This window comes from Aythya ferina (assembly GCF_964211825.1).
Source record: "Aythya ferina genome assembly, chromosome: 3".
NCBI lineage: Eukaryota > Metazoa > Chordata > Aves > Anseriformes > Anatidae > Aythya > Aythya ferina.
Window position 1 is genome coordinate 83,018,680 of NC_140298.1, and position 26,848 is coordinate 83,045,527.

Genomic DNA, 26,848 nt, shown 5'->3' on the forward strand with positions numbered 1-26,848 from the left:
CAGCTGCGTTTGCTCAGTCTGTGGTGTTTTGTTGACCTGGTAAAATTCAGCGAAGCCTCAAATGTGGGCTTCACACCCACCAACCAGGGTGCAGTCTGGGGCTGAACCAGTGCTGCTGCTTCGGTGGGTGCCAAATGCTGTGGCGAGAGTGCTTGTGCTCATTATTTTTAGATGTTGTCTACATGGATGTGTTAATGTCCATTGACCTAAATACGAAGTAGTTAAGCACGCAGCAAAGTGTCGTGTAGACAGCTTGCTCCAGCATTAACACAGACTTAATTCATCCCATAGCCATTTGCTTCATTTATCTAGCTTAAAATTTCTGTCGTGATTGTGAATTAAAATGTCCATGAGGACCTTAATGACATTTAACTAATCTTCTGTAATTTTACATCTTTAGCTAATTCAGACTAATGTCCCTTAGTGTCCCTCTGCAGACAAACCCTACATTTGCCTTTTAAATTTCACAGATAATGCAGAGTAACATGCACAGAAGAGAATGATAATTGTTACCAGTGCTCAGAGTGGAAAACTGTATGCTTCGCCACTGACTTTTGATGTTTATGGCCATCCAAAAGCATTGAAAATGTTGATCTGAAACTGCAAGTATGAATTGGCACCACCTTCATAGCAGCCAGGCCAAGAACAGACTTCTGAAGAAAAACAACTTCCCTAGGTTTAGCTCTGCAGGTCTCAGGTTTCTATTGAGGTTTGTAGATTATATGTTACTTCTCAGAGTGACTCATTTACGTTTATTGAAATGTTATGCATGCATGTTAGTCATTGAATTGTAAGTACACACTATAGGTTTTTGTCTAGCTTTAACCTTTATAGACTTCAAAGGTCTTTACATATTTAATATTTACATTTACACTAGCACTAGACAAGCACCTTAGATCTATTGCTCTCTGTTTGACTTGGGCTATCTTAAATGTCACCAACGATTTTCAAGTGCAATGCTTCATTCCTTTGAACTCACTTCCACTTAAAAATCTTTAGCACTGTATTGCACAAAAAGAAGAACAATTTTGAATAATTTTCTCACAGTTGCTTCCCCAAATGACAAAGACAGAAAGATTAACAAGGAGCAGATGATAGCTCATTATTTATGGAACTGTATGATATGCAGATACCACAGTGCTAATGCATCATTCTTCACAGTAATGTAAGGTATATTTGATTATTCAAACATATTTTTATTCTTAACATGATATCCAACTACCAGTAAATAAACTAAAGCCTGCTCCCAGCTCAGGAAGCAATTCTGTTCCAAACTCTTTCTGGAGATTTATATACTTTCATTTCAAAACAAGGCTCTTTAAAACCTCCAGGCAATGCTCTCCACTGTTACAGGGTATAAACAGCTGACTCAAAGTGTGGCTGAAGGAATCAGTATAGAGCTGAGCAGTTCAGAAAAGTGCACTCTTGTCCCATCTTGACTGTAGGTTCATTATGCCTTTTTCTCATCAAGAACTCATATCCACTAGAAATTACTTCTGCTACATGCCCATTGTGGAGCACCCAACAGCTTCTGATTAAGCTATAATTGTGCTTATGAGATTTGCTGTTCCCAAACTAATCCTTTGAAGGTGCAACCTCCTAGGCCTGTGCAGATGGTCTTGAGTCTGATTTGCTGGTGGTGTGAGCTGAGCAACTGCCAGTGATCTGCACATCAGCATCCCATCATGCTCAGGGATACTGTCCCTTGCTGCTTGCTGAGGCTTAGCAAGAGACCATCTGTACCCGTCCATGCAGACAAGGTTAAGGTTTGTCAAATATTGCCTTAATGATATTACCTGGAAGTTGATTCCAAATGTTTCAGTGAACCCTTGCCATGTCTTATTTGGAGAGAATACAATTCAAAGCAAAAAAAGGTAGGTCAACAAAACTAGCTGAAGAGTAATCAGCTTTAATACATCTACTAACATGAATAATTTTTGAAGAGAGTTTAGAAGATCTTAATACAGCTCATTCAAACTTTTCAAAGCACAGAAGTTTCACATTTTCAAGTCAAATGGCTTTTCTTTTTTTTCCTTTTTTTTTTTTTTTTGGGTGGGGGGCATAACTATAGTATATTTAGATTAAGGGAGAATAAAGAGATTGAGACAGATGGCTTGCTCTGAAATGATCAGAACAAAAATTTTTTGGCTGAGTAAAATCAACCTTTCCTTGAGATCTTCAATTTGCTAAGATACATGTATTTCTGATTTAGACTTTTTCATCTAAATTTGCTGTGGAAATTAAATGCATGTGAAATGGTAAATTTACTTCTCTCTGTAGTTTTCTGTTTGTTAATTTGGGATGGAACACTTTGTTTGGAACAAATGCAGTTAGCTTCATAGTCACAGACCTTCATGGTTAAGAGTAAACTTAAGTATAGCTCTTTACCCTGTCACTTTTTTTTTTTTTTTGTACTTCTACTTTTACTGGAACACCAAATACCTTTGCAGTTAGCCAAAGCTGTTCAGTATTTCTTATCTTTCTTGCAGTGACTGTAAATCGTAAACAAAAAAGATGACATTTTGCCTATCCTTTCAAGAGAAGTGAGTTCATAAGTATTGCACACCCTTCTGGGATGTAGTCATCTGCTACTAATCCTAAACTAAATTAAAATGTGACTGCCCTTGTCATAAACAAGAGAATAGCCTTAAATACCCCTTTTCCAATCATGGATTACAATATCAGTGTTAAAGTATATATAGAGAGAGACATATATATTAAATATATATATACATATATATTAAATATATTAAATAGGGAGACATATATATTAAAAGTCTCTTTGTTTTCTGAATCTTGTTTGCTCTAGTTTCTTTGTTTGCTTTACTTGCTAAAACCATGATATCCAACAGTGATAATCTCTCAGACTAGAAATTGCCAGATGTGATTAAATGAGATTTGCCAAGTTCCAAATTTTTTTCCACTCATTGCTTTTCCTCTTATGTAATAACAAACAGATACGGCTTTTAATTTCATGTGGCTCAGTTGTCAATGGCATCAGTCAACTCAGCACAATTTGTACTTTAATCAGGTATTCATAAGTCAGTCTCAATAACTGTAATAATGAGAAATATTTTTCATGAAAGAAACACCAGCATGCTCTCTGAGGGCCGCTACTGATGCAAGTGTGGCTTTAGCTGGAGTGAAGCAGGTGCTGATGGCACCTGTGGCCATTCTTTGGCATTTTCCTTGGATCTGGGGGCTTTGGAAAGCCTCGTACTTCTCAGGACACCAGTGGGCTAGTTTGCTGACTTCCCAGCTGTGGGCTGGAGTCTCAGGCATGCTGGAAACATTGGAAAAGAAAAGACCTTTTTCAGAGACCTATCGTCTTGTACAGTTAGGCCATTTGTGAATTTAAGAGTCACTTTATTTCACTAAATTGCAGTGCCTGGTGAAGACTTCTGATTTTAGCAGGATTTAGTAAGATGATGTGAAGATACATATTCTAAGCAGTAAATGTTGATATGAATGAAGGAGGGAGTAAGTTTGTAGACAAATTTAGTAGGCCATTAAAATAACTAAAATAGCAAGCATTTACTGAAGACTGAGGGTAAACAATTCTGGAATGGGTTAAGGGAGACTGTTGAAATCTGCTTGGTGGTCCAGTATTATCAGCCAGTTCTCAGTGAAACCTCACACCCATCAGCACATCAAGTATCATATTTAATCTGACTGTCTGTGCAACCATATGCTCTGTACAGCAGCGTTTTCTTCATCTGAAACTTTGGAGAGGCTTTCTTCCCATTTTTATGTGGGATTGAAATAAACCACTCAGTACGTGTTTGAACTCTTCTGTATTTAAATTTCATTTTTTCATAAATGTTCCTGTTTGCATCATTTTGCAAGTTTTCATGGCTCTCAGTCAGCTACTATTAACTCTACGTGTTGCATTGCAAAGTGTCTGGGTATCCATTTCCCTACCAGGCAGTATCAGATGTCTTAGCTGTGATCTAGGTCTGTGCGTGTGTTTGTTCTAGTTTTGCCTCCAAGTGATATCAAATGTACTTTTCTCCTTCTCTGATTGCAGTTCATCTGATCCCTTCTTTCCTTTTCCCGCATTATCTAATTGCACCTCGGACCAGGATTTGAATTTTCATCCATTATGTAAACTGTAGGTGGACACAGAGCTCTTGGAATCATCTCCCCGCAGCCTTGGGGGCAACCGTCAGGAAACCTATTTAAATTACAATTAGGGAGGTTATGGAATGAAAAGCTCCATTGTTCAAACTGTATACAGTCATCCACTTAAATGGAAAGTGGTAAATGAGAGGCAGGCTGATTAATGCTCAGGCTGAGATATATCACTACTCTCTAGTTGGCTTCGACATTTAATTTGTCATGTCCCATGGGAAATGCAGCACGGCAAAAGAAGTAGTTTGTCAAATCACCTCAAGCTATTTCTTTCCCTCTGGAGCCCTGAAACACATCACTTTGTTGATTAATAATCACATTTTATTTTATAAAGGAAAGTGAAGGGCAACTCTCTGCTTAGTCATCATTTGCCACTCTGAAAGTGGAAAAGCTGCTTGCTAAAAGCAGGCTGAGGCCAAATAGAAAAGAACGTTGCTTCCACTTAGGCCTAGATGAACGTAGCTGGATTTATGGAGAGTTCAGCTCTTCAAGCATGCCAGGAGAAAGGTTGCCTGTATTTGAGGGAAATTCTGGGAAGGAAGAACAGTCACAGTTCAGGGTGATGAGTGCAGGGAATGATTATGTTGTTTACAGGAGCCTTGGTCAAAGGCACAGGGTGTTGCAAGACAAGGGAGTATAATCCTGGCTGGGACATGACTCCTGTGAACCCTTGGGAAAGTGGTGCCAGTTCCCTGGGGTTTGATTTCTCCTCCTACCCTTCACTTCCTTTGCTGTTTCATCATAAACTCTTTAACACTTCTTTGTGGAGAACCTCCACATTTGTGGCCGCCTGTAGGTCTGACTTAATAGATACCATGAAGAAAAGCATATGACAGCATATGGGATGATCTTAAGTGGTAGCTGTTCATGATCCTCCTGCTATCCTAGCAATTACTTTTGCCATAAAGGCTGGATTAGAGGATTGACATATTTTAGTTCTCTTTCTTTAATATGTCAGGTGTAATAAGCTTGTATAGTGTCCATTTACATCTGGCTGCACGGATTTAACCAATTACCATACAGCCACTGGGCAAGCTGGTTTGGTAATATAAATGTTCATAACTCAACCAAGCTCAGTGCCCTTCAGATCATGTCTGCAGGTTTTCTCCTATGGAAACCAGAACACAAGGATGAGGACACAGTTCTCACAGCATGACATGGACTGTAGCATCTGCCTGGGTCTGAGGGCAGGGAAGTATTTGGGGGTCCCCCAGACTAAGTACACACCCCTGGTACATGCTGAGGGTTTGACCTGCCCTGTGTCACATCTCTGCTCGGGTTCATCATGTTGTGACAAATATCTCAGAGTTTTTGTCATGGTTCTTAACCAGCACTTCATTGCTATTTACACACACTCTCACTTTCCCACACCAAAGCATTTCACTTGCCATAACAGCATCTGGCAGAAATCAAATTTATCTCAGAGGAAGCATAGTAAATGTTTCTATATTTGTTGTTGTCAACAGTTGCAGTGTTAACACTTGAAATAAATAAGGCAGATTTTTATGATCTTAAGTGTGAATGGCATGTCTCCAGGCAGCAAGTCAGTGAAGGCAAAATTCTTAAAAAATATGTCAGCATGTGACTGCAGTCAGGCACCAATACCAAAAGATGCTGGGTACCAATATGACTTGGGGAATCTGAGCTCCTCTAAGCATGTGTTTAAGTATTCCTGCTGAATACATTGCATACATGTAAGTCAAGGCACAAAGAGTATCAGAAAGCTACAGCATTAATACCAGAAGGCACAGCATTTATACCAGTAGCAAGGTTTCATGAGCACACACAGCTGCCTGGCTGATTTTCCTGTCTCACTCAATGGGAGAGTTCTTGTGAGCTCAAATGGTGCGGGAGAAAGTCTGTCATGCTCATATTTCATGTTGATTGCTAAATTGACTTTTGCTCTGTCCTTTTATTAAATGGCTGATCTGTTTGAAAAGAGGCAAAAAAAAATCTAAACAACTGAACAGGCATCACTTAAGATTTTCCGCTCTTCCTTCCTCCCATGTTGTCCTTGATAACAATTGTTAGTCTCATGGGATTATTTTCTTTGTGAATAAATAAATAGCCGATGTGTTGGAATCAGGTAAGAGTTCTTGGATCAATTGTAAACACTGATGGCACTTATTTCTACAGGACATGACACAATAGATTCATTGTCCACTCTGATGTATAAACACACTCTCTCTGCACATTATGTCAAAGAGGAAAACAAAACAAAATGGGGTTTATTGTGTATGTGCAAATCTAATCATTCCAGGCTACCAAGCTAAAAATGCTTTTCATCTAGATAAAATAATAACAAATGAACCATACAGCCCCAAATCAAATCCAAATCATGTGAGGTTTCTTGCTTGTACCTTCGCTTCTTTATTTTATGTGAGCAAAGCTAATTTCAGTAAACCCAGGCAACGTTTATTTTAACTCCTGCCCTGATAAACACCACATCCCACGTCTATCAGTCAAAGTCTCAAAGCAGTCTGCAAGCTTCTGTGATTTTCTAAGACAGACGTTGGAGCCAGGGGATGCAAGTTTGGAGGTGGATGGGCTGCAACGGTAGGTTCTTCAAAAAAAGGCCAAGCAAAACAAAAGATTTCTCACTGTACTTTTTCTTCCTTAAATATATTATTCTAGTTTTCTCATGCAGTAACTATTTGCATCCTCCAGTAGTTTGGGCTGAAATATCACAGCATTGTAAAGCTTAGCAGCAGTATAAGAGTAATGGCTGCAGTGGTAGAACACAATGGATGGCTGGATTCAGTACCAAATACTATTCAATAGTCATCTTTAGCTATTCAGTCAAAGGCATCATGCTGTTCAGAGATGTGAAGCACATTCTGTATGGCCTTAATTTAATAACTTTCTTATTTGTAAGTTGAGCCTGATACTGCACTTCGCTTAACTCTTTTTGATTTTGCAGACGGTGATCTTCATAATTTGTTATGTAATATTGTATATCATTAACCATCCTATTTTTTGTAGATTTTAAAGGCATCTGGATCCATTAGATGAGCTGATTTAGGACACCCAGTCTTTCTGGCCCTGAAATATTGACATACCAAAGTATTCACAGAGCTGTGAGAAGAACTGTGTAACTCAGAAAGCTGCAGTATTCCAGGAGTGACTCCAGCTGGGAAATAACTGTATGACTGATGACAGTTTGCAAGGCAAGACTGGGCTGGGACTTGGCAGCAGGGACCTCAGCAGGTCATGCAGGCTCACCTACGGTGTGCGCACAAACCCTGTGGAATGGCAGTGCCATGGGGGCGTGTGGCTCAGCCCTGGTTAGGAAGCCCACCTGAGTGCTCAGGAGCTCTGGGGTGACCTTTCCATCTGGCAGACCCATGTGTAACACAGAGTAGAGAAATGCCTGTGTTCTTTCTTTCCTGTGTCAAAGGGGCCGTGTTTGCTCAAAGCCCCGTATTCCAGGAAAATATCCGCTATTTCTCTTCCAAGCTTTTTCTAGTGGCCAATTTGCCCTTGATGTTGAGTTGCTGAGAATGCTGTCTGAGGAGAAACAGAAAGTCCTGAGTGATCGAATTAGTCATTTTAAAATGACATCACAGCTTAGATACAATGCATAGCAGTGTGCAAGGCACCAATACATTTAAATCAAGATTTAAAATATCATTTTATTCTGAGATGCACAAGAACTGTTTTAAACCACCATCTTCAGTGGGCATTTAAGCTAACATGTGGTAGACTAGGAGAAGATTTTAAAATGCAAGGGTTTGACAAATTTGTCCAGTGCCAAATGTGATCAGTTATTTTAAGATATTTCATTGGTTTATCTTTGTAATTTTTCCCAGCAGGACTGCTAAAAATGAACTTAAGGGGAGTGGCACCATTTGATACATACTCTGTCACTGTAGGAAAACACATGGCTCTGAATAATTTGAAAAGAAAACATACATCTTCCTGTAGCAACTGCACAGAGTGAAAGCAAAACTCCTTAATATAAGAGACTCTTATGAGGATAACATTTGTTGGTTAATGATTAAAAACTTTCTGTGCATGATATACTTTTAAGATAAGCAATGGAATCTAGCTCACTCTATCTGAAAGGTGGAGCCAACTTTCATGGCATTTCCTGCACCCAAAGCTGCAAGTAACATTTATTTTCAGTCTGAGAAGGAGAAAACTATTATGTTCTAGTTACTTTTTGGTCTACACTGAAATTTGTTTGAATCCTTTACCAAGCTTTCCCTTGCCTTGCTCTGCGGAGACTTCTATTCACTTGAGAAATAGGTTTTAGATTCCTTGTTGGAGAGTGAGAAATGACTCAATATTTCAAAAACAAAACAGAAAACACAAGATGAACAAATAAATGTGAAACCTCATCCTATTGCAATTTCATTACCTATAAAACTACAGCCATTTCAATTTGTGAAACCTAGCAATTTCTCCTACACCTGTCAAACCTGCCTGGCATTTCAATAAGTTGTTCCACATGTTGTTTTTGTTCCTGTTTTAACAGAGGTTGAGAAATGTGGTCTAAAAAAGGGCTAAACACAGACAAAAAGTAGCTGATCAAACTAAAGCCACATTTTCAAACTGCCAGTCATAAATAGTCATTCATATATATAAAAGAAATAAAAGTTCTTCAGTGAAAAATGTAGTAACAGATGTAAACCAGACACACTTGGGAAGTATGGAAACAAGGGAGGCTTTCTTTTTGCCATTTCATTATTTTCCCTTCTTAGATTGGTGTTTTTCCAGAAGCACACTCACACACACACGAAACATTTTAACCAACACTTTTATCCCTCATGGTCTTCTTCTCATTACCCGATGATTGCAATAAAGATCTTTGTTTTAGAAACACAAGCTGAAGTGTAAGTCACCAACACTGACTCATCAGCTTGAAGGCTGGAGTCTTTCACATGTGAAGGCTGTTAATTTTGGGAAGCCTGTGACTGAAGCAGCTTGTTTTGAGTCTCTTATTCCACATGCTTGGTTGTGTGTGGGTTTTCTTTTGCCTAGTTCTTGAAAGAAAAATAAAAAAATCTGAAGTCATTTCGGGTAAAAGCCACTGGAAGCTAACACATTTTTCCTCCTAGCAAGCCAACATTTTTTGAGGGTTCGAGGCTGATCTGGTTAAACAATAACTGTGACATCAGAGAGTAGTATTTACTGTTGAAAATACCCTGCAGGTACGAGGATATGTATGATTTCAGTTCATCATGTTAATCACTTTTTGGGCTCCTGCTCACCAGTGTAAATGACTGCGTCAAGGAATAAGTGGAATAGAGAAAGAAGTGTTGCTTTGCTTGAAGAATTACCTTCATTTAGAGAAAACAGTAATTGAAGAAGGGAAGCAGAGAGAGGAAATGCCTCAGACAGACGAGTTAGCCAGGTTTTTTAAATGGACCGGATAGTTTTTCTAGTAAGGGAAATCAGAACACAGCCTAATGTTGTAGAGCTGGCCAGAGACTCTCTTGCTAGAGAGAACATTTTCAAAAGCAGTAAATGCACTAAAGTCCCTGGCACTTGGCTCCTTCCAGCCCCTGCAACTTGCTCCCCAAATGTGGGGAGCCTGGGAGCCTGGCTCACCTGTCTTCAATTAAACTGCTATGGCCAGGAGACTAATTTTTAGGTGGCATACCTATACCAGAGAACCCCAGTATATATATCTTGATCCCACACTAATGCACAGATCTGCAAAGACATTTGGGTCTAGTAGCTGCAGAGGTTTTCTAAAACTCACAGAAGTTCCTCCAAGAAACTCATAAAGCACAGTGCTTGGCTGGATTCTCCATCATCTTGCAATGGAGAAGAAACAATCTCTCCCTTCATTTCTGTATGAGCCTATTCAATCCACAGGCTACTAAACTGTGAAGGTCCTGGTGGGTTAGGTCTTGCAGGGAAAAACAGGGGAAGTACAAAGAACAGAAGAAATCTGGTGAAAAGAAAATGATTTATTTATCTATCTAACTTTTGGAGGATTGACAGTATGCTTGGAACTCTACAGAAAGAGAACTCATAAGGCTTTTGTCATATCTAATTACAGCTCTTTCAGGTTTAGTATACACTGAATAATTGGAGGGTGGAATGAACAATCTCTCAGTAACTCAGTTCTTTTCAACATTCCTTAATTAATCTTAAATAGAGAAGGAAAGAATAAATTTAGTCCAGGCAAGGTGTCCTAGAGCTGTCACCTTTGCTCCCTCAGCACTTCTGTGCTCAGAAGTGCAGAACAAAAGAAAAGCCATTAAAACAAAACAAAACAAAACAAAACAAAACAAAACAAAACAAAAAACACCACCACCACCAAAAAAAAACCTTTTGAATCTGAAATGAGATTAGTTCCTCTCACAGAGGATGGTGGAGGATATATATGTGAAAACAGTGAGCTCAACATGAGCTCTCTGCACTAATGGAAGTTTCTGACAACATGATCCAAATCTCACAGTATCCTTATCAAAAATGCAGACCTCCAATGGTCCAGATCTTGGATCTCTTTGTAGAATCCAGTGAGATTTATTATTATTATTATTATTATTATTATTATTATTATTATTATTATTTGCCTAGATATATTTTGGAAGGACGTACAGAAGAAATTTTAACTGGGGAACTTCAGAAGAATAGCACTGAGGATGCTACTCAGTTGCCTTGATGGTGCCTAAAAGGTTGGTCTACACCACATCTAGCAGGCCTGTTCCCAGTTTTGTCATGTACTTTGAACTGGAGGTCAGTGTATAGAGATTAATAATGGAGTTCTTTCATTTTTTTAAAAAAATTACACATGCACAAATTCCACTTTCATTGCATGGTTGTTCTAAAGGGTAGAAAACTCTTGGCCAAGGATGGATGGAGGAACCAGTATCACAAATCCTGTATGTATACTTAGGCAAGTGATGCCCAGAGATACACCTCACCACCTCAGTGCAGCTGAGAATTTGGTTGCAGTGATGACAGGAATAGAAGACATCCAAGTCTAGACTGGTGTCAGGGCAGCTGGAGGGTCTTTTCTGCTCCACTACACAGAGATATATTCCGCAAAATCTCTCTCGCTCTCTCAATCTGTGTGTGTAACTTGGTTTACATTTGAAGCAGAGCCAGGAAGAATGAACAAGAACTGGAATAATGAACTTGACAGAGAAGTGACTGTGGAAATATAAAAATGTAATCTATAGATGAATCAAAAGCCCTGTTTTCAGAGAGTCAATGGGAATATTGGCACAGGTTGATTCTCTGAAAATGTTATGAAGTTATCAAGGCTTTATAGAAGTACAATGTCTGCCTAACCACATATCCACTGTGCCTTACTCAACATGTAAAGGAGTCCAATTAATTCATGTGAGCTTGGTGACCAATGAATACCCCCGACTGCAAGCTGAATCTTTAGACTGCAAATCCACAGAGTTGCTGAGCATTGAACAGCATTTATGTTCATCTATTTTCTGAGAGGCCATACTCAGCTTTGACCAGTAATATTAAATAAAAAGATTTGGTTATTAATTAATGTTGCATTTCTAGTTTGCTAAAGAAGTTAGAAATAAGGCTAACATCAGTGACATAACAGTAGAAAGAAAGGGACAAGGTGTCCATGGAGCAAGAGAGATGACAACATAGAGCGAGGATGCAAAACTAGGGGCATGGTGTACATGTTTCTCATCACACCTTCAGTTTGTTGGCTTAAGAAACAAAGGCCACTCTAACGAGCTAAAGATTGCTTTGGTTTTGGGCACTGGAGCTGAACATGAGCTGAAATATTTGAATGGATCTCTGAAGGTACTTCTCACATAGGGATTATTGCTTCCCACTGCTCCACATGTGCTCTGGATTAGTTAGTATTTTGGAATAATTATTTCTGTATCACAGTTGCGTTTTCTCACTGAAGTCTGTTCAGACCAAGATAATTGTAGGTGTGCATTTTAGGCACGTAAATACATATGTCTTGCTTCTTTCTAAGGTGCAATACAATAGGGTGAGATCCTGGCTACATAGACAGGCAGCAAGTTTGTTACAACATATAAAAAATGTCTGTGAGTTAAAAAATAAGTTTGAAAAACATTTCAGTATTTTGTTTTTATCACAGTATGAGGGTGATAATCCCAAGCATCTGATCAGAAGATAAAGATTAAGAGAATCTGATACATTTTTGTTGATTTCATGGACCTTCCTCCAATAAGAGATTAGACCTCATTTGAGTGACTGTATATTCTTGTAGACAATGGATACATCACTTTATTTGAGGAACAGAAATGATATCTTGAGGCTGTGCTCTGAATTATTATCACCAAAATTTCTTATATTATTAAAATAGTCTGCATAACCTTTACTTTCAAGGATTCTTACAGAGAAACAGTAGAAGTCAACTTGACAAGAGTTCAAACAAGAACTGAATCACAGTTTGTAATCATTAGCTGCAGGTTCTAAGTTCCTAATACTGGACATTTTCCCAGCTGCATAACTTCAGCAGCAGCATAGCCGTTGCTAACTTTATTATAGGCTTTCATATCACAGGCTGTCCTCCACCAACATTACTTTCCATTATCTTCTCTTTAGATGCCTTTTCCAATAGCTCTTCTTTGCGTCACAGCATAGCAGTTAGTCAGAAAGGCTTTACACAGAGGATTCCTGCAGTGGCTTTGTTCCCATAGCATAGAGGTTTAGTTCAACGCTACAACCAGGAAAGATGAGGTTACAATGTCTCCTCTGATAGCAAGGAGAGGTGCTATGCTGGACCTCTCTCTCACCAACAAGAAGGGGCTGGTGAAGAATGTGAGGCTCAAGGGCAGTCACCATGAAATGGCGGAGTTCATGATCCTTAGGGCAACAAACTCAGTACCCTGGACTTCAGGAGAGCAGACTCTGGACTATTCAGGGATCTGCTTTGTAGAGTGCTATGGGGTAAACCCTGGAGGGAAGAGGGGCCCAAGAACGCTGGTTAATATTCAAGCATCACCTCCTCCAAACTCAGGAGCAATGCATCCCATCAAAGAGGAAGTCAGGCAAAAATGCCAGGAGGCCTGCATGAATGAACAAGGAACTCCCGGCCAAACTCAAGCAGAAAAGGAGGCTTACAGAAGGTAGAAGCAAGGATAGTGTAGTGGGTTTACGTGGCAAGGTTTTGGTAGCAGGGAGCCATAGGGGTGGTTTCTGTGAGAAAGATCTAGAAGCTGCCCCATGTTTGGGAAGGGCCCCATTGTTTTCCAGATCCGAGCCAATAAGCGATGTTGTTTTGCGCCTCTGTGAGAGCATATTTAAGACAGGGAAAAAACGCTGCGCCACACAGCAGCCGGGAGAGTCAAGGGAGTGGGAGAACAGCCTTGCACCAAGGTCAGTGTGGAAGGAGGGGGAGAGGTGCTCCAGGCGCCGGAGCAGAAGTCCCCTGCGGCCTGTGGTGAGGACCATGGTGAAGCAGGATGTCCCCCTGCAGCCCATGGAGTACCACGGTGGAGCAGGGTTCCACGCTGCAGCCCGTGGAGGAGACCACGGTGGAGCAGGTGGCCCTGCACTGACGGAGGCTGCCGCCTGTGGAAGACCCCTGCCGGAGCAGATTCCGGGCCGGACCTGTAGCCCGTGGAGAGGAGCCCACGCAGGAGCAGGTGATCTGGCAGGAGCTGCTGCCCGTAGGGGAGCCAGGTTGGAGCAGTTTTCTCCTGAGGGATGGACCCCGTGGTACGGACCCATATCTGGAGCAGTTCTGGAAGAGCTGCTGCCTGTGGGAAGCCCACGCCGGATCAGTTCATCAAGGACTGCATCCCGTGGGTGGGACCCCACAGCACAGGGGACGAGAGTGACCGAGAAGGAGCGGCAGAGAAGAAGTGCTGTAGACTGACCATAACCCCCATTCCCCGTTCCCCTGCGCCGCTCGGGGGGAGGAGGTGGAAGAGGGTGGATGGGGGGGAAGGTGCTTTTGTTTTTTTTCCTTTGTTTTCTCACTTCTCTCGCTTGTTAGTTGTAGGCAATAAATCTTACTATCTCCTTATGCCGAGTCTGTTTTGCCCGTTACAATAATTATTGCGTGATTTTCTCGTCCTTATCTCAATCCTTGAGCCCTTTTCACATATTTTCTCCCCATTCCTCTTTGAGGAGGGGGAGTGAGAGAGCGGCTGTGGTGGAGCTCGGCTGCCCACTCGAGCGGAACCACGACAGTCTTTTTTGGCGCCCAACGTGGGGCTCAAGGAATTTGAGATAAGTATGATAGTTAGTAGAAGTAACGGGCAAAAATATGTGCAGGATGATTGTTAGGAATGTACAAGTTGTGAAGAATTTAAGAAAGCAGTAACTGTGAGATGTTAGTGTGGTGAAGGGACGAGGGGTGGTGTGTGTGTAAAATGTCCACCCTGTCGGTGCTGTGATGATGTTATGTTTATTTTGGTGTGGTGAATTCTTTTTCTTTTTGATGTAAGTGAAGTTTGTGAAGGTTGTTGTGATAATTGTAAAGTGATAGTATGTTGTGAGTAGTCTTAAATATGCTTTTAACAGAGGCGAGGGGTGGAATGTAGTGGGTTTACGTGGCAAGGTTTTGGTAGCAGGGAGCCATAGGGGTGGTTTCTGTGAGAAAGATCTAGAAGCTGCCCCATGTTTGGGAAGGGCCCCATTGTTTTCCAGATCCGAGCCAATAAGCGATGTTGTTTTGCGCCTCTGTGAGAGCATATTTAAGACAGGGAAAAAACGCTGCGCCACACAGCAGCCGGGAGAGTCAAGGGAGTGGGAGAACAGCCTTGCACCAAGGTCAGTGTGGAAGGAGGGGGAGAGGTGCTCCAGGCGCCGGAGCAGAAGTCCCCTGCGGCCTGTGGTGAGGACCATGGTGAAGCAGGATGTCCCCCTGCAGCCCATGGAGTACCACGGTGGAGCAGGGTTCCACGCTGCAGCCCGTGGAGGAGACCACGGTGGAGCAGGTGGCCCTGCACTGACGGAGGCTGCCGCCTGTGGAAGACCCCTGCCGGAGCAGATTCCGGGCCGGACCTGTAGCCCGTGGAGAGGAGCCCACGCAGGAGCAGGTGATCTGGCAGGAGCTGCTGCCCGTAGGGGAGCCAGGTTGGAGCAGTTTTCTCCTGAGGGATGGACCCCGTGGTACGGACCCATATCTGGAGCAGTTCTGGAAGAGCTGCTGCCTGTGGGAAGCCCACGCCGGATCAGTTCATCAAGGACTGCATCCCGTGGGTGGGACCCCACAGCACAGGGGACGAGAGTGACCGAGAAGGAGCGGCAGAGAAGAAGTGCTGTAGACTGACCATAACCCCCATTCCCCGTTCCCCTGCGCCGCTCGGGGGGAGGAGGTGGAAGAGGGTGGATGGGGGGGAAGGTGCTTTTGTTTTTTTTCCTTTGTTTTCTCACTTCTCTCGCTTGTTAGTTGTAGGCAATAAATCTTACTATCTCCTTATGCCGAGTCTGTTTTGCCCGTTACAATAATTATTGCGTGATTTTCTCGTCCTTATCTCAATCCTTGAGCCCTTTTCACATATTTTCTCCCCATTCCTCTTTGAGGAGGGGGAGTGAGAGAGCGGCTGTGGTGGAGCTCGGCTGCCCACTCGAGCGGAACCACGACAGATAGATATCCTGGGAGGAATACAGAGACATTGTCTGAGCAGCCAGTGATCATGTTAGGAAAGCCAAAGCCCTGACAGAATCACATTTGGCCAGCAACATCAAGGGCAGCAAGAAAGGCTTCTGTAGGTACACTGGTGACAAAAGGAAGACTAGGAAAATTGTGAGCCATCTCTGGAATGAAATGGGAGACCTGTTTACCTGGGATATGGAGAAAGCTGAGGTATTCAATGACTTGTTGGCCTCAGCCTTCATCAGCAAGTTCTCTAGACACATATTTCAAGCCCCAGAAGGCAAAGGCAGGGACTGGGATAATGATGAACTGCCCACTGTAGGAGAAGATCAGGTTCAAGATCATCTAAGGAACCTAAAAGTACACAAGTCCATGGGACCCAATGAAATGCATCCATGGGTCCTGAGGGAACTTACAGGTGTAGTTGCTGAGCCACTATACACTGTACTTGAAAAGTCGTGGCAGTCTTGTGAAGATCCTGTTGACTGGGAGAGGGGAAACATAATCCCCATTTTAAAAAAAGTGACAAAAGGAAGGACTACAGTCCAGACAGTCTCACCTCTGTGCCTGGCAATACCATGGAGAAGATCCTCCTGGAAGCTATGCTGAGGCACATGGAAAACAAGGTGACTGGTGACAGCCAACATGGCTTCACTAAGAGAAGATCATGCCTGACATGTTTGGTGGCCCTCTGCAGTGGATTGGATGGGGCTTTGGACAACCTGATCTAATGGGAGGTGTCCCTTCCCATGGCAGGGAGGTTGGAAGTACGTGAGCTCTAAGGTCCCTTCCAACCCAAACCATTCTGTGATTCTGTGATTTTAAGAACCCCTGTAAGCCAATCTTTTAGGAATGAGGGGTCCAAAATTTTGCATGAATCAGTGTGTGTCAGATGATGACAATGTTTTTCAAAATGTCATTTATTTTAAAGAAAGAAATAAATTATCATTAATCAAATTACAAGCTACTTACAGTTAAGCATGTTAAAGTTTAGCAGTCTTTCATTAGACAAATGGAAGAATCCTTTAGTAAAACAAGATATTGAAAGAACTATGTGTTTTTTCACTAATCTGTAATTACTTGAAATGGAAAGCAGAATTTCAAGCCAGTTTTGTGGCATATTCTGGGGAAAGTTATTTTTGCAATACATCTACAAGTTTTATTGCTGGCCTGCAGTTCAAGCATTTGGATTAATAATCTTTTTTACTTCTTTCTGCTACACTCCTCAAGACCTTTCACTGCCCTGGTAAAAAACATACATTGAAGGAACTGACTGAAACAAGATAAACTAGCAAACATCTAATAAAAACAGACTAGGAAGTAAAATAAAAGATATCTTTCCCATCTGTAGTTGCCAAAAACCAACTGTCTCCCAATCAGACATCTAAAAAATCATTTTTATAGCAATAATAGTCTGTGTATTATCTGTGTTCATGAAGCCTCAAGTGAGACTTGAACCTGACCGCTTTAGGCTACATAGAAACTCAGTTTGTTTTTCTCTGCCCCAAAGAGCTTGCAGTCTAGGCAGGTGACCTAAAGATGCCTGCTAGGATAACTGAGGTGACCTCTCAGCATCAAACAATAGACCAGATTCAAAGCTTCAGTAAGAAGTCTGTTGTCTTGAGTACTCCTTTAGTACCTGATATTGGTACAAGGTAGTCCCTTAAAAATGCAACTTGAAGTCTACAGTAAAAAAGAGGCAGCTCCTATCTCTGTGCACAGCTCACTATACTTCTGTGCTTCTGATGCTATGCAGACATTTGCATACTGGGGGGTTGCCCATGGGAAACACAGGAGCAGGGAAATAACCAGCAGTGAAAAAAAAAACAGGTTACAGAGCACAGCATGTTCCTGTCTTAGGCTGTCACCTCTTCATCCACTTCCTGATACATCACAGTGCAGGAACAGGCTTTGGCCATGCTGAAAGACTCTTATAATACACATGTGCCCCTCAGCACTCTTGACTTTGTTGGGCAGGCAGGTTCTCTGTCCTGTTTTTTTCTTCATCCATTTCTTAATGAGCTGAATGGACTGGAAATAATAGTTTTCCAAGTTTAACATAGTATATAGCATCTTTGTTGCCACTGCAGCATGAGGAATGCCACATGTGCCTTAGAATTTGAAATAAATATATGATTTTGGTGCTTGTGTTATTAAGCTGCTTAGAGCTCCTGAATATCTTACAGCCAAAACATATACTAGCAGATGTTTGCTGCTGCTGTTTCAGGAAAATGTGTCCTTTCTTTTTTTTTTTTTTTTTTTTTTAGTGAGGGAAAGATACTATAAGGGTCAGGAAACAGGAATAATTTCTGTCTTCTATAATAACTTGTCTAATTGATGTGGATACCTATTTCCTGTTGTTCACTTATCTGTGAAATGGGAATGATTTTGCTGCCTCATCAGGATATTTTGAGACTTGGTTAATTGCTTGTAAGCTGATTTGGAAACCTGTCGGTGCTGTGTCTTCAATAAACATTAAAATTTATTGATCTTGGACTTATTCATCGTTTTCTTACTCCCCATAGTTGTCTTGTTGTAAAAACAACTGTTGTAAATATAAGCCACTGACAATTATTTCCTGATAGCATGCTATTTAAAGCAAAACAAAACAAAAAACTGTCATTGATTTTATTTTGCAAGCTTCTTTCATGCATTTAGGTCTTTCTTGCTTTTCTGTTGCTTTAGCATATCCATTTACATGTTTTTCTGCAGAGGCTGTTGTTCTTCCATTTTCCCCTCCCCTGCATTAGCCAATTTGTTAAAAGGATATGAGCTTTCCCTTTGCTTTCAATACTCTGATTCCTTTCTCTGTGGGCACAACTGTTGACCTCTCCCAGGCTTGTAACCTTCATCAAAACCATGTCTTTAATTAGTAGGTAGGGAAACACATACACCAAGGTGCTCCAAATTCTTTTTCCTTCCCAGCTTCTGCAGATCATATTTATCATTCTCCCCATTTGACAGAGAAACATGTTGATTTTTCAGCAGACACAGCCGTTGGCTCTCTCAGTAGCTCAGTTTACATCACCTCTTTCCAGACAGCCAAGGGTGTCCAGACTTTTTTGCACTGCCCTTCTCGCTGGCAGTTTCTTGCATCACAATGTTCTTCAGACATTTTGGATGTTCAGACTGAGGTTAAATGATACTGAGGCTGCTGAGCTGAGTTATGATAGCAGTGACATCATTGTGTTTGGAGTAGGATTGCTTTAAGAATTTAACTCCAGCCTCTGTGGCCTTTAAAAACAGTGTTAATACGCACTTGGCAGAAGAGTCAGAGATCTCATGGCTGTCTCATCCCTGAACAGAAGCCATACTCAACGCTGAAGGCACGTAACGACGAGAGACCAAAGAGCTATTCAGGTTCAAGCAATTCTAATCTGAGCTTGAAAGAATAAACCAGAGCAGGCTCTGAGCAACCTCACCCCCACTGCCATTTCAATAGTAATGGTGCATAATGAGACTGAAATGGTAGAATAGCAGTGAACGAGTCTGGATAAATCCGTCAAGACTCTGATTTTTTTTTTTTAAAGAAAAACAAAAAGAAAAGAGAGAGAGGCAAAAGAGGGAAAAGGGGAAAAAAAGAGGTCTGTTTCTCAGAAAGCTTGAGCTGAGATTAAAAGGTAAATCACAAAATGAATTCTCTGGTCTGTGTTTTCCAGGAGGAGAATTATGTATACAGCATAGGAGAAAATGCCTTATGGGATTATGTGTAGAGAAACAAAACTTACCACATTTGAAGTGAAAGAAATCTTTAAGAGTATAATATGTTGAGATAACACTCAACATACATTTACCAGTATGCCAGACTTGCCTGATGTTTTCCTTTGATGAGGGAAATGCGGATAATCTACTCCATATGGTCTTTGGTAACTCGGTAAGACAGTGATAACACATGAGAGTTAATTAGTTAAAATGGAAAATAAGGGTACTCTTACTAAAATAAGTATGAGAGAAAGAAACGAAGAAAGTGTATTAAAAAGAGGAAGGTTAGTACTGGAGTTGGGTTTGATACAGAACCTAGGCTTGTGCCTATAAAATTTGCCAAAGACAAAAAAGGAGGCCTGCTCAGCAGAAGAGGACCAGAACAGGTGGACAGGAATGAGATGGAAGTTAGAAATGTGAAGAGAACTTTGTGAGAAATAACAGCGAAAGAGGACTATATGGATACTTTGATATACTGAAAGAAATCTACATGCAGCAAATGTGTCAGCTTCCTTTGTCTACTGGGGAGCAGAAAGTCCACCCTAAAAGAAGAGTCAAAGAGAAGCCTAGCCAAATACAGCTGAATGAATAAATGTCTGCTCTCTATAAATACACCAGTGGTTGTACATATGAGGGAAGAAGAAGAGTTATTTGTTACTTTATGTTGGTACAAGAGAAAGTTGGGATAAATTGGTTGTATGTAAAATTAGATCAAAAATGAGAGGAGGATTTCTAACTTTTCAAACAGGGACTTTTAAACCTCAGGTTACGGACTGGCAATGGGACTTGTAAGTGCCTGCAGCTTTGGCTGATGCCAAACAAAGCCATGGATGCTCAGCACCTCTGCACACAGAAGAGCTGGGATGGGAAGGAAGCCTGTACTGCATGCAGCACAACTGTGTCTTACATGCAGTCAGCCAGGAACCCTGTCTTTGGAAATCAACTTTAAAGCATGCGTACTTTTATGACGTTGGCCCAAGCAGCTAATAAAAGCAACAGTCATCCCATATAAAGCTGGCATTTTCCTAAGGTACAGTCAGCTTCAGATCTCATTTATTTTCTTCTAGGTAAGCTCCCAATTACTCTAAAAAAATATAACTCTAGCCCTGGAATGGACTTCTAGACCCATAAAAGTGGCAGAGTAGAGAGCAGCCCCTCCAGCACAATCTACCAGGAGGAACATAATCTGTAGGAGGTCAACTGAAAATATTGATTTCAGGGGCTTTCTTTATCACTAAGTTACTGTAATCCTAAAAATGGTTTTCAGGTAATTTTGCAGTCCCCTTGGCAGCTCATTGCCTTGAGCCTTAATGCAGGCTTAGCTGTCATCTTCATGCAGGATGATGTTTATAAGTTAGCCTCTTCAGCTTGTATATGGAGAAAGCTGCTGGTGTGCAGTGACATAAAATATCCACCTAGAAAGGAGAAGGGCATGGCTTACCCAAACTATATATTTGGAAAAAACTGCATAGAAACAAAGATAGGGATTTTCTCTTCCTTCTTTGTGAGCTCACTTTAGCTTGACCTAAATTGCTAATTAATGCAAATTTTCTCAGTGAAAAAGGATTATGGATATTCTTTCCCTTATCAGGTTTCAGACTAGCAAATCCTTAATCCATGCAATAAAATTATTTTCTAAGACATGCCCTAGTAATTTTTTTTCTGCCTTTTTTTTTTTTTTTTTCCTTTTATGGAAGACAGCTATTTCGTTTCCCATTTATCAGTCATTTATCTTCATCACATTCTGAATAAATTTGTATTTGCTCTTGGTCCAGGCCTAAGAGGATAATGAATTTCCAGGCTCACTGAGGTTACCATATCATCAGCCAGTATTTAAGTGGCACAGGCAGTTCATCATTCATCCTGGTTTAACCATTTTGTTGTGTTATATGAAATGGTACGTTATTTCAGGATGAGGGAGGTTATATATTGTATAATGTTAGCCAAAAGTCTTTATAAGGGAGGCAAACACAGCAGAAGAAGGCAGTGCAAATACCACAAACCCCTGCTTCCCAAAACCATCTAGCAATGATAGCAGTAGGTGCCACTGAAAGGTTCCTCTGCCCTGGAATATCCTGTTAGCTGAATGGCAGTAGTGTAACTGCAAGTTTACCCCATTCTTTGATCTTAACATCAGTACAGTCCAATTCTATTTTTAAATCTGCATGGTTCTGAAGGGTGAGACCTCTTAGCCCCTCACAATTTAGGGACATGATTTCTGCCAATTAACAAAACCTTTTAATTGAACTTTCGGAAAGTCAAAATTATGCTATCATATGAAAAGGAAAGATTCCCCAGCCATTTATTACTAAACTAAGTAGGTGGACAATTTATATTGGTATCCAATATGCAACATCAGCAGATGGGGCAAGGGATGACAGCAAAGCAGGAGTCTTGACAATAAAAGTAATTATGTGTTATGAGATGATAATGTCTTTTAATCTCCCAGCCTTGTCAGATGGAGATCCCTTTATGCCATGACCCACGATCATGGCTTTTAGAAATTATTATCATTGGAGTAACTTCAGATTCTCTCCTTGTGCCCATAATTGCCCTATCTTCTTCTCTCCCCTTCTCTTTTTAGACTTCCATGTCATCATTAATTAAAAAACTATTTTTAATTATTAAAATGTCATCTTGATCTTAGTCACATTAAGTTGTTATACCTCCTGGAACCCAGCATTGCAAATCACTTGATTTTCTTCCAAATAGGATAGATTTTAAGTGGATGGGGTTCCTACTTGCTCCAACCCTTCCACCATTGAGTGCTACAAGGTATTCTGCAAAAGCAATAGTTTCTATTTTTCCTTTTATTTTATCTGTGTGCTGCCTGCTAATTTCAGCCTTTCCTTCCTGTTCTCCAACCTCCGGACATGATTAGCCTGTACTCTGAATCATCTGACACAGTAGGCAGCATCCCAGAGGGTCAGTGGTTTGTCATTAGAAGAAAATAAGCCAGGCTTAAAAAAAATCTGGTCCTCAACTTTAATTCAACGTTTGAATGCACTTTTAGCCTAGCCTAAATCCACAGAACTCTGCCAGTCTTTTCTGCACTCTTGGCCAGAGCAACACAGAGGTTTGCAATTTAATGACAACAATAGACTCAATGGAAAATGAAAACAATGGAGATACATCTAGTGTTTCCTTCCACAAAAATTCTAATCAACTTGAAAAAATAGGAAGATTTCCTGCAGTTTGTATGTTCTAATGTAGATTGATACAGTTTATTTTAGAATTAGACTTGAAAGCATCTGTGCTAGCAATGTGTGCTTTTCCAGGAGAAAGATATGGTGACTTTAAACTGGAGGTGTCAGGGTCCCACCCCTTATTTCATTAAAGACCCTGCTGGTGATCCAGGGGAAGCCTATCTAGCATCCACACAACAAAGCTGCTTCTCTGGCTTTCCGTCATCAGTAAGTATAGTGTGGACAGGAATACCTCACCCCTTCAGTGAGGTCTTCTGAGCTCTGCGGGGCAAGACCTGTCTCTCACTGTGAATATAGGATGTACCTTATTTGCTGGTGTTGGTTATGGCCTACTGGTGCTGTGGTGATGCGCCTGTCAAACAGATAACCTCACACCAAGGTTTCTTGATCCAAGTCAAGAAACCTAACAGCTGTGCTTCTGCAGGCACAGGATTTTGGTGGTTCTTCAAACAGAGTGTCTAGATCATTGGTAGTGAACAAAGTCAACTGTCTTTAAACATCTTGCCCCATCCTCCCAGTAATTAAAACCAGCATGTTACTTGGCCAACAAACACAGTATACATTACTGGAAGTCAGTAACACATTATGAACATGTAGCTCTTCTTGCTTGTATACATTTCAAGCACAGTAAGAACAATGTAATTAAGATGTGAATGCAGAGGATTTTCTGGAAGGAAGATAGGGATACCTATTGGGATAAGAGAAATATTAATGAACATGCATATTGATTGACAGAAATGTATAGGGAGGGAATTTCCTTCGGTTGTGTCTGTAAATTGGTTTTACTGATTGCATCCATCTTCATCACAATAGCAAGAAGGTAACATCTGATAAAACATAAGCATTGAGAAAAGAAAAATGGCTATTTTCTCCTGACCCACTGTCTGGGACTCTTCCACTATGCTAGCTTCTTTAGATGTGACTACAGCCAACAATCTTTTCCAATGAGAAATTCACTGATCAGCAGTATAGCTTTGAAAAACAAAAACAACCAGCAACCCACAAACATCCAAAAACTATTTTCCCTGCTTCTAGAACAAAATGATGTAGAGGTTTCCAGTGATAATGTGTTTTAGCTCTAAACAGAGGCAGAAGACAACTGCCAATAACCTCTCACAGGAACTGAAAGCTATTTTATTTGCTCTTTAATACATTTATCTTTAAGCCTCTCAACAATTCTGAAAACAAGATAGTCCTTGCTGGTGACCTGAGTATCAAACATACATGTACCAAAAGTAATATACTTAAATGAAAAGTTGCCTGGGACGAGAACTATTTTTATGGGCTGAGTGTGCATGGTGCCTGGATTATCTCTATGAGGCTTAATCAGACAACCTTGGAAACAACAAAAAAGTCAGCAACGACTACTCTTCTTTTCTCCAAGTGACCCTGCTAGCATTTTCTAGTCTGCCCTTAAATCTGGCATCTTGGTGCCCAGAAGGATTTGACCCTGGCTTTTAAATCAGTAGCTGGTGCAGGCGTTGCTTTCGTTGCCTGAAGGGTTAAATGGAGTGACCATAATCTTGGCATAACGAAGAGAGAGAATGAATGGGAATGAATGAATGAATGAATGAGTGAGTGAGTGAGTGAATGGAGCAGCTTATCTTCTACTCCAGTCTGTTTAAAGAGAGGTTTGTCGTTTTAATCATCCAGGAAATCCTTTCCATAGAAGAGTCCCCAAATCTGATGCTTTGCTTCTCCTTTCTGGGTCTACCCAGGCATATTCAGAATACCTGTCCTGCTGCCACATGGAAACGACTTTGTTGTTCAAGTTAAACGGAGAGTGTGCAGCACCATCGCTATAGAAGAGTCAAAGAAATAGAAAAGACTTAACTAAGGTGATGAAGTAGAGCATTACAGGTACATGTCTTTAAGGAACCAGCAGCCAAATAGAATATGTAACAGAGCTTTTTGAAATCCTGACATACCTCCTTTAGCTAAAGAATATAAAAGAAAACCAAATCCAGGTGTACCTCCCTCTTATTCTTTTCTCCCATGTTAATTGTGATTACAGTCAAATTACAGACTGTGAAATATTTTGCTGAGCTCACAAACACCTCTTTGTTCTGTCTTTTTTGTCCGTGCTCCGAGAGATGATGAATGGAGGTCGGTAATGCAGCACTTCGGGCAAGTGAATGAAAGGTGTGGAGGGAGTCATACCCCTAGGTGCATGTGGAGGAGGGAGTTAGAGAGCAAGACAAGCTGCAACAAACCCGCACTCTGATTTGGACTGTATTATCCCAGTCTGAATAGCTGCTTGTATGGCGTCAAGCCCTGTGGTCAGCCCTGATTGAGATATACATTCCTCAGCAAAGAGTGCTTACGTAATGCCTTTTGGTCCCCCTGTCCCTCTCTCCAGCTCCCCTTTGCCCATGGTTATTGCCCTTGGTGTTCGGTCGGGCTGCCGGCACAACGGGCTCCGTGCACTACGAGACTGGTACTAAAACACCTTCCCTTGTCAATGACTTTCACATTAACAGAAATAACAACAACAAAAGAAAGTGTAAAGAAATAAATAATTAAAGGAAAATCTTACCCTCTTTTTAAAAAACTGAAAGGCTGAGCACTTCTTGACTGGAAATCCATTCATGTCTTTGTTGACCATTTTCCACAGTGAAGGGTGCACAGTAATAGATCCAGTGTGGCACTTGCTTAGTGCATCTGCTTTCTTCTGTATCCTTTCAGTTAATGACAGAGCAGGACGGGAGCCTCACCGGCACGGCTTGGGCAGCTATCCTTTACACATTCATCCTGCTGCACCAGCTACTGCAGCAGCAGCAGCGAGCAGCAGCCTTTCCCAGCTCTCAGCTGCAGCAGGCTATCAGCTTCTTAAAAATGTCCACTAAATGCACAGACTCCTATAAAAGCCTGTGACAGCTTTTAAGGCAGAAAATCTCAGGCTAAGTAGGTCTCACACAAACCCTGATCCTTCTGTCTGTCGGGTGCTACTGGTACCTCACGCTTCATAGGCAGCGAGGCTATTGGGCTCAGTTCGCTATTCCTCTGCTCCAGGTGATGTGATTCACTGCCGTTTGAGATGAGAGCTGGGTTTGATTGTGCAAATTCCAGTGGGAGCTGCAGTTCGGCAACAGCAGGGAGAGAGAGAGAGAGAGAGAGGGAGGGAGAGATGCACAGGCAGAGCAGCTGAGCACAAATAACCATACAAAGGATAGGAGGAAGGCTCAGGGAAAGAAGTGCTGAAAGGCAATATGCTTCCCTTGGGAGAGTGACAGCAATAGGCTCTTGTTTTATATGTGGTATATGTGGACAGTCAGTGTGAAAAGAAAAGAGGCATGAGTTAATTTTATATCTATATAAAACATTGCTTTCCTTGCAATGGTTTAGAGTGTGGTACTTTGGAAAAAAGCCCATCCGGTGATCAGTGCAATGCTGGGTTATGTGACAGGACATGTTGTAGACAGGGAAGTTCTGGAGCTTCATTGTGAAGTTCAATGAGCTTGAAGGAAACTGGTGGTTCCCATAAAGTACAATTATCACATCTGATGCAGATGAATGTAAAGAAAGCAGTCACAGACAAATTTGTTCAGACATTTCTCTTTTTTTTTTTTTTCTGCCCTAGAAACAGAGATATTTAGATTTTAAACCTAGAAAGACTATTTCATTACACAAAAATAGGGCTGAAACAGATCTTGAAAGGACACCTTGTCAAACCTCCCATTTATTAAATTTGATTGAGGTACATTTCATCAAGCCCAGTGATTCCAATCTCATGTGTTTAACTAAACTGTGAAATATCATTTAATTATGCTATATTTTACAACAAGGTTTGGAAAATAAAATAGAGACTTCACCACTTTCTTTTGTCTTCTGTCCAGGTTAATGAACCTCTGTTTCAAGAAAGGACCTTATTTCTAATATTAATCTGGCTTTCTAGTTCTAGCCATAGCTTCCTCTTCAGCCTTTCTCTCTGAGATCTGTCAGCCCTGTAGTATAGAGAATTTCCCCTCATTTGAAGATACTGGTCTACTGTAAATTGGTTACTTCTCAAACACCTCTATAGTAAGGTAAATAGACTGAGCATTTCACATTTTTCAGCAGAATCTGTTTTCACTAGCTCTTGAATACATTCTGTCATTTTTCCCTGCCTTTTTCATCCCCTTTTTTGGGAAGATACTTGAAAAACAAGAACATGTAAGCTCTCCATCTTATTGCATTTACAGATGAAACTATGAACTTACACCTACTGCTCTGGCTATCCCATAGAATATCCCACTATTTTTCTGGCCTGGGTACCTAACTGAGACCCCCTGTCACAGTGCTTGCAGGCTAT

At 41.1% G+C, this 26,848-nt stretch overlaps 1 protein-coding gene across 1 annotated transcript in view; it reads right to left on the reverse strand.

The window, feature by feature from the left end:
* The window catches only part of LOC311433251 (uncharacterized protein), a gene marked incomplete at its 3' end in the record, with an annotated part of 72,823 nt that extends 47,241 nt beyond the window's left edge, over nt 1-25,582 (reverse strand). The window contains exon 1 of the mRNA XM_084512174.1: nt 25,094-25,582. Within this exon, the coding sequence (XP_084368300.1) occupies nt 25,094-25,162 (69 nt within the window). The 5' untranslated portion in view covers nt 25,163-25,582. The remainder of the gene's footprint in view (nt 1-25,093) is intronic.
* Nucleotides 25,583-26,848: the final 1,266 nt, after the last annotated feature.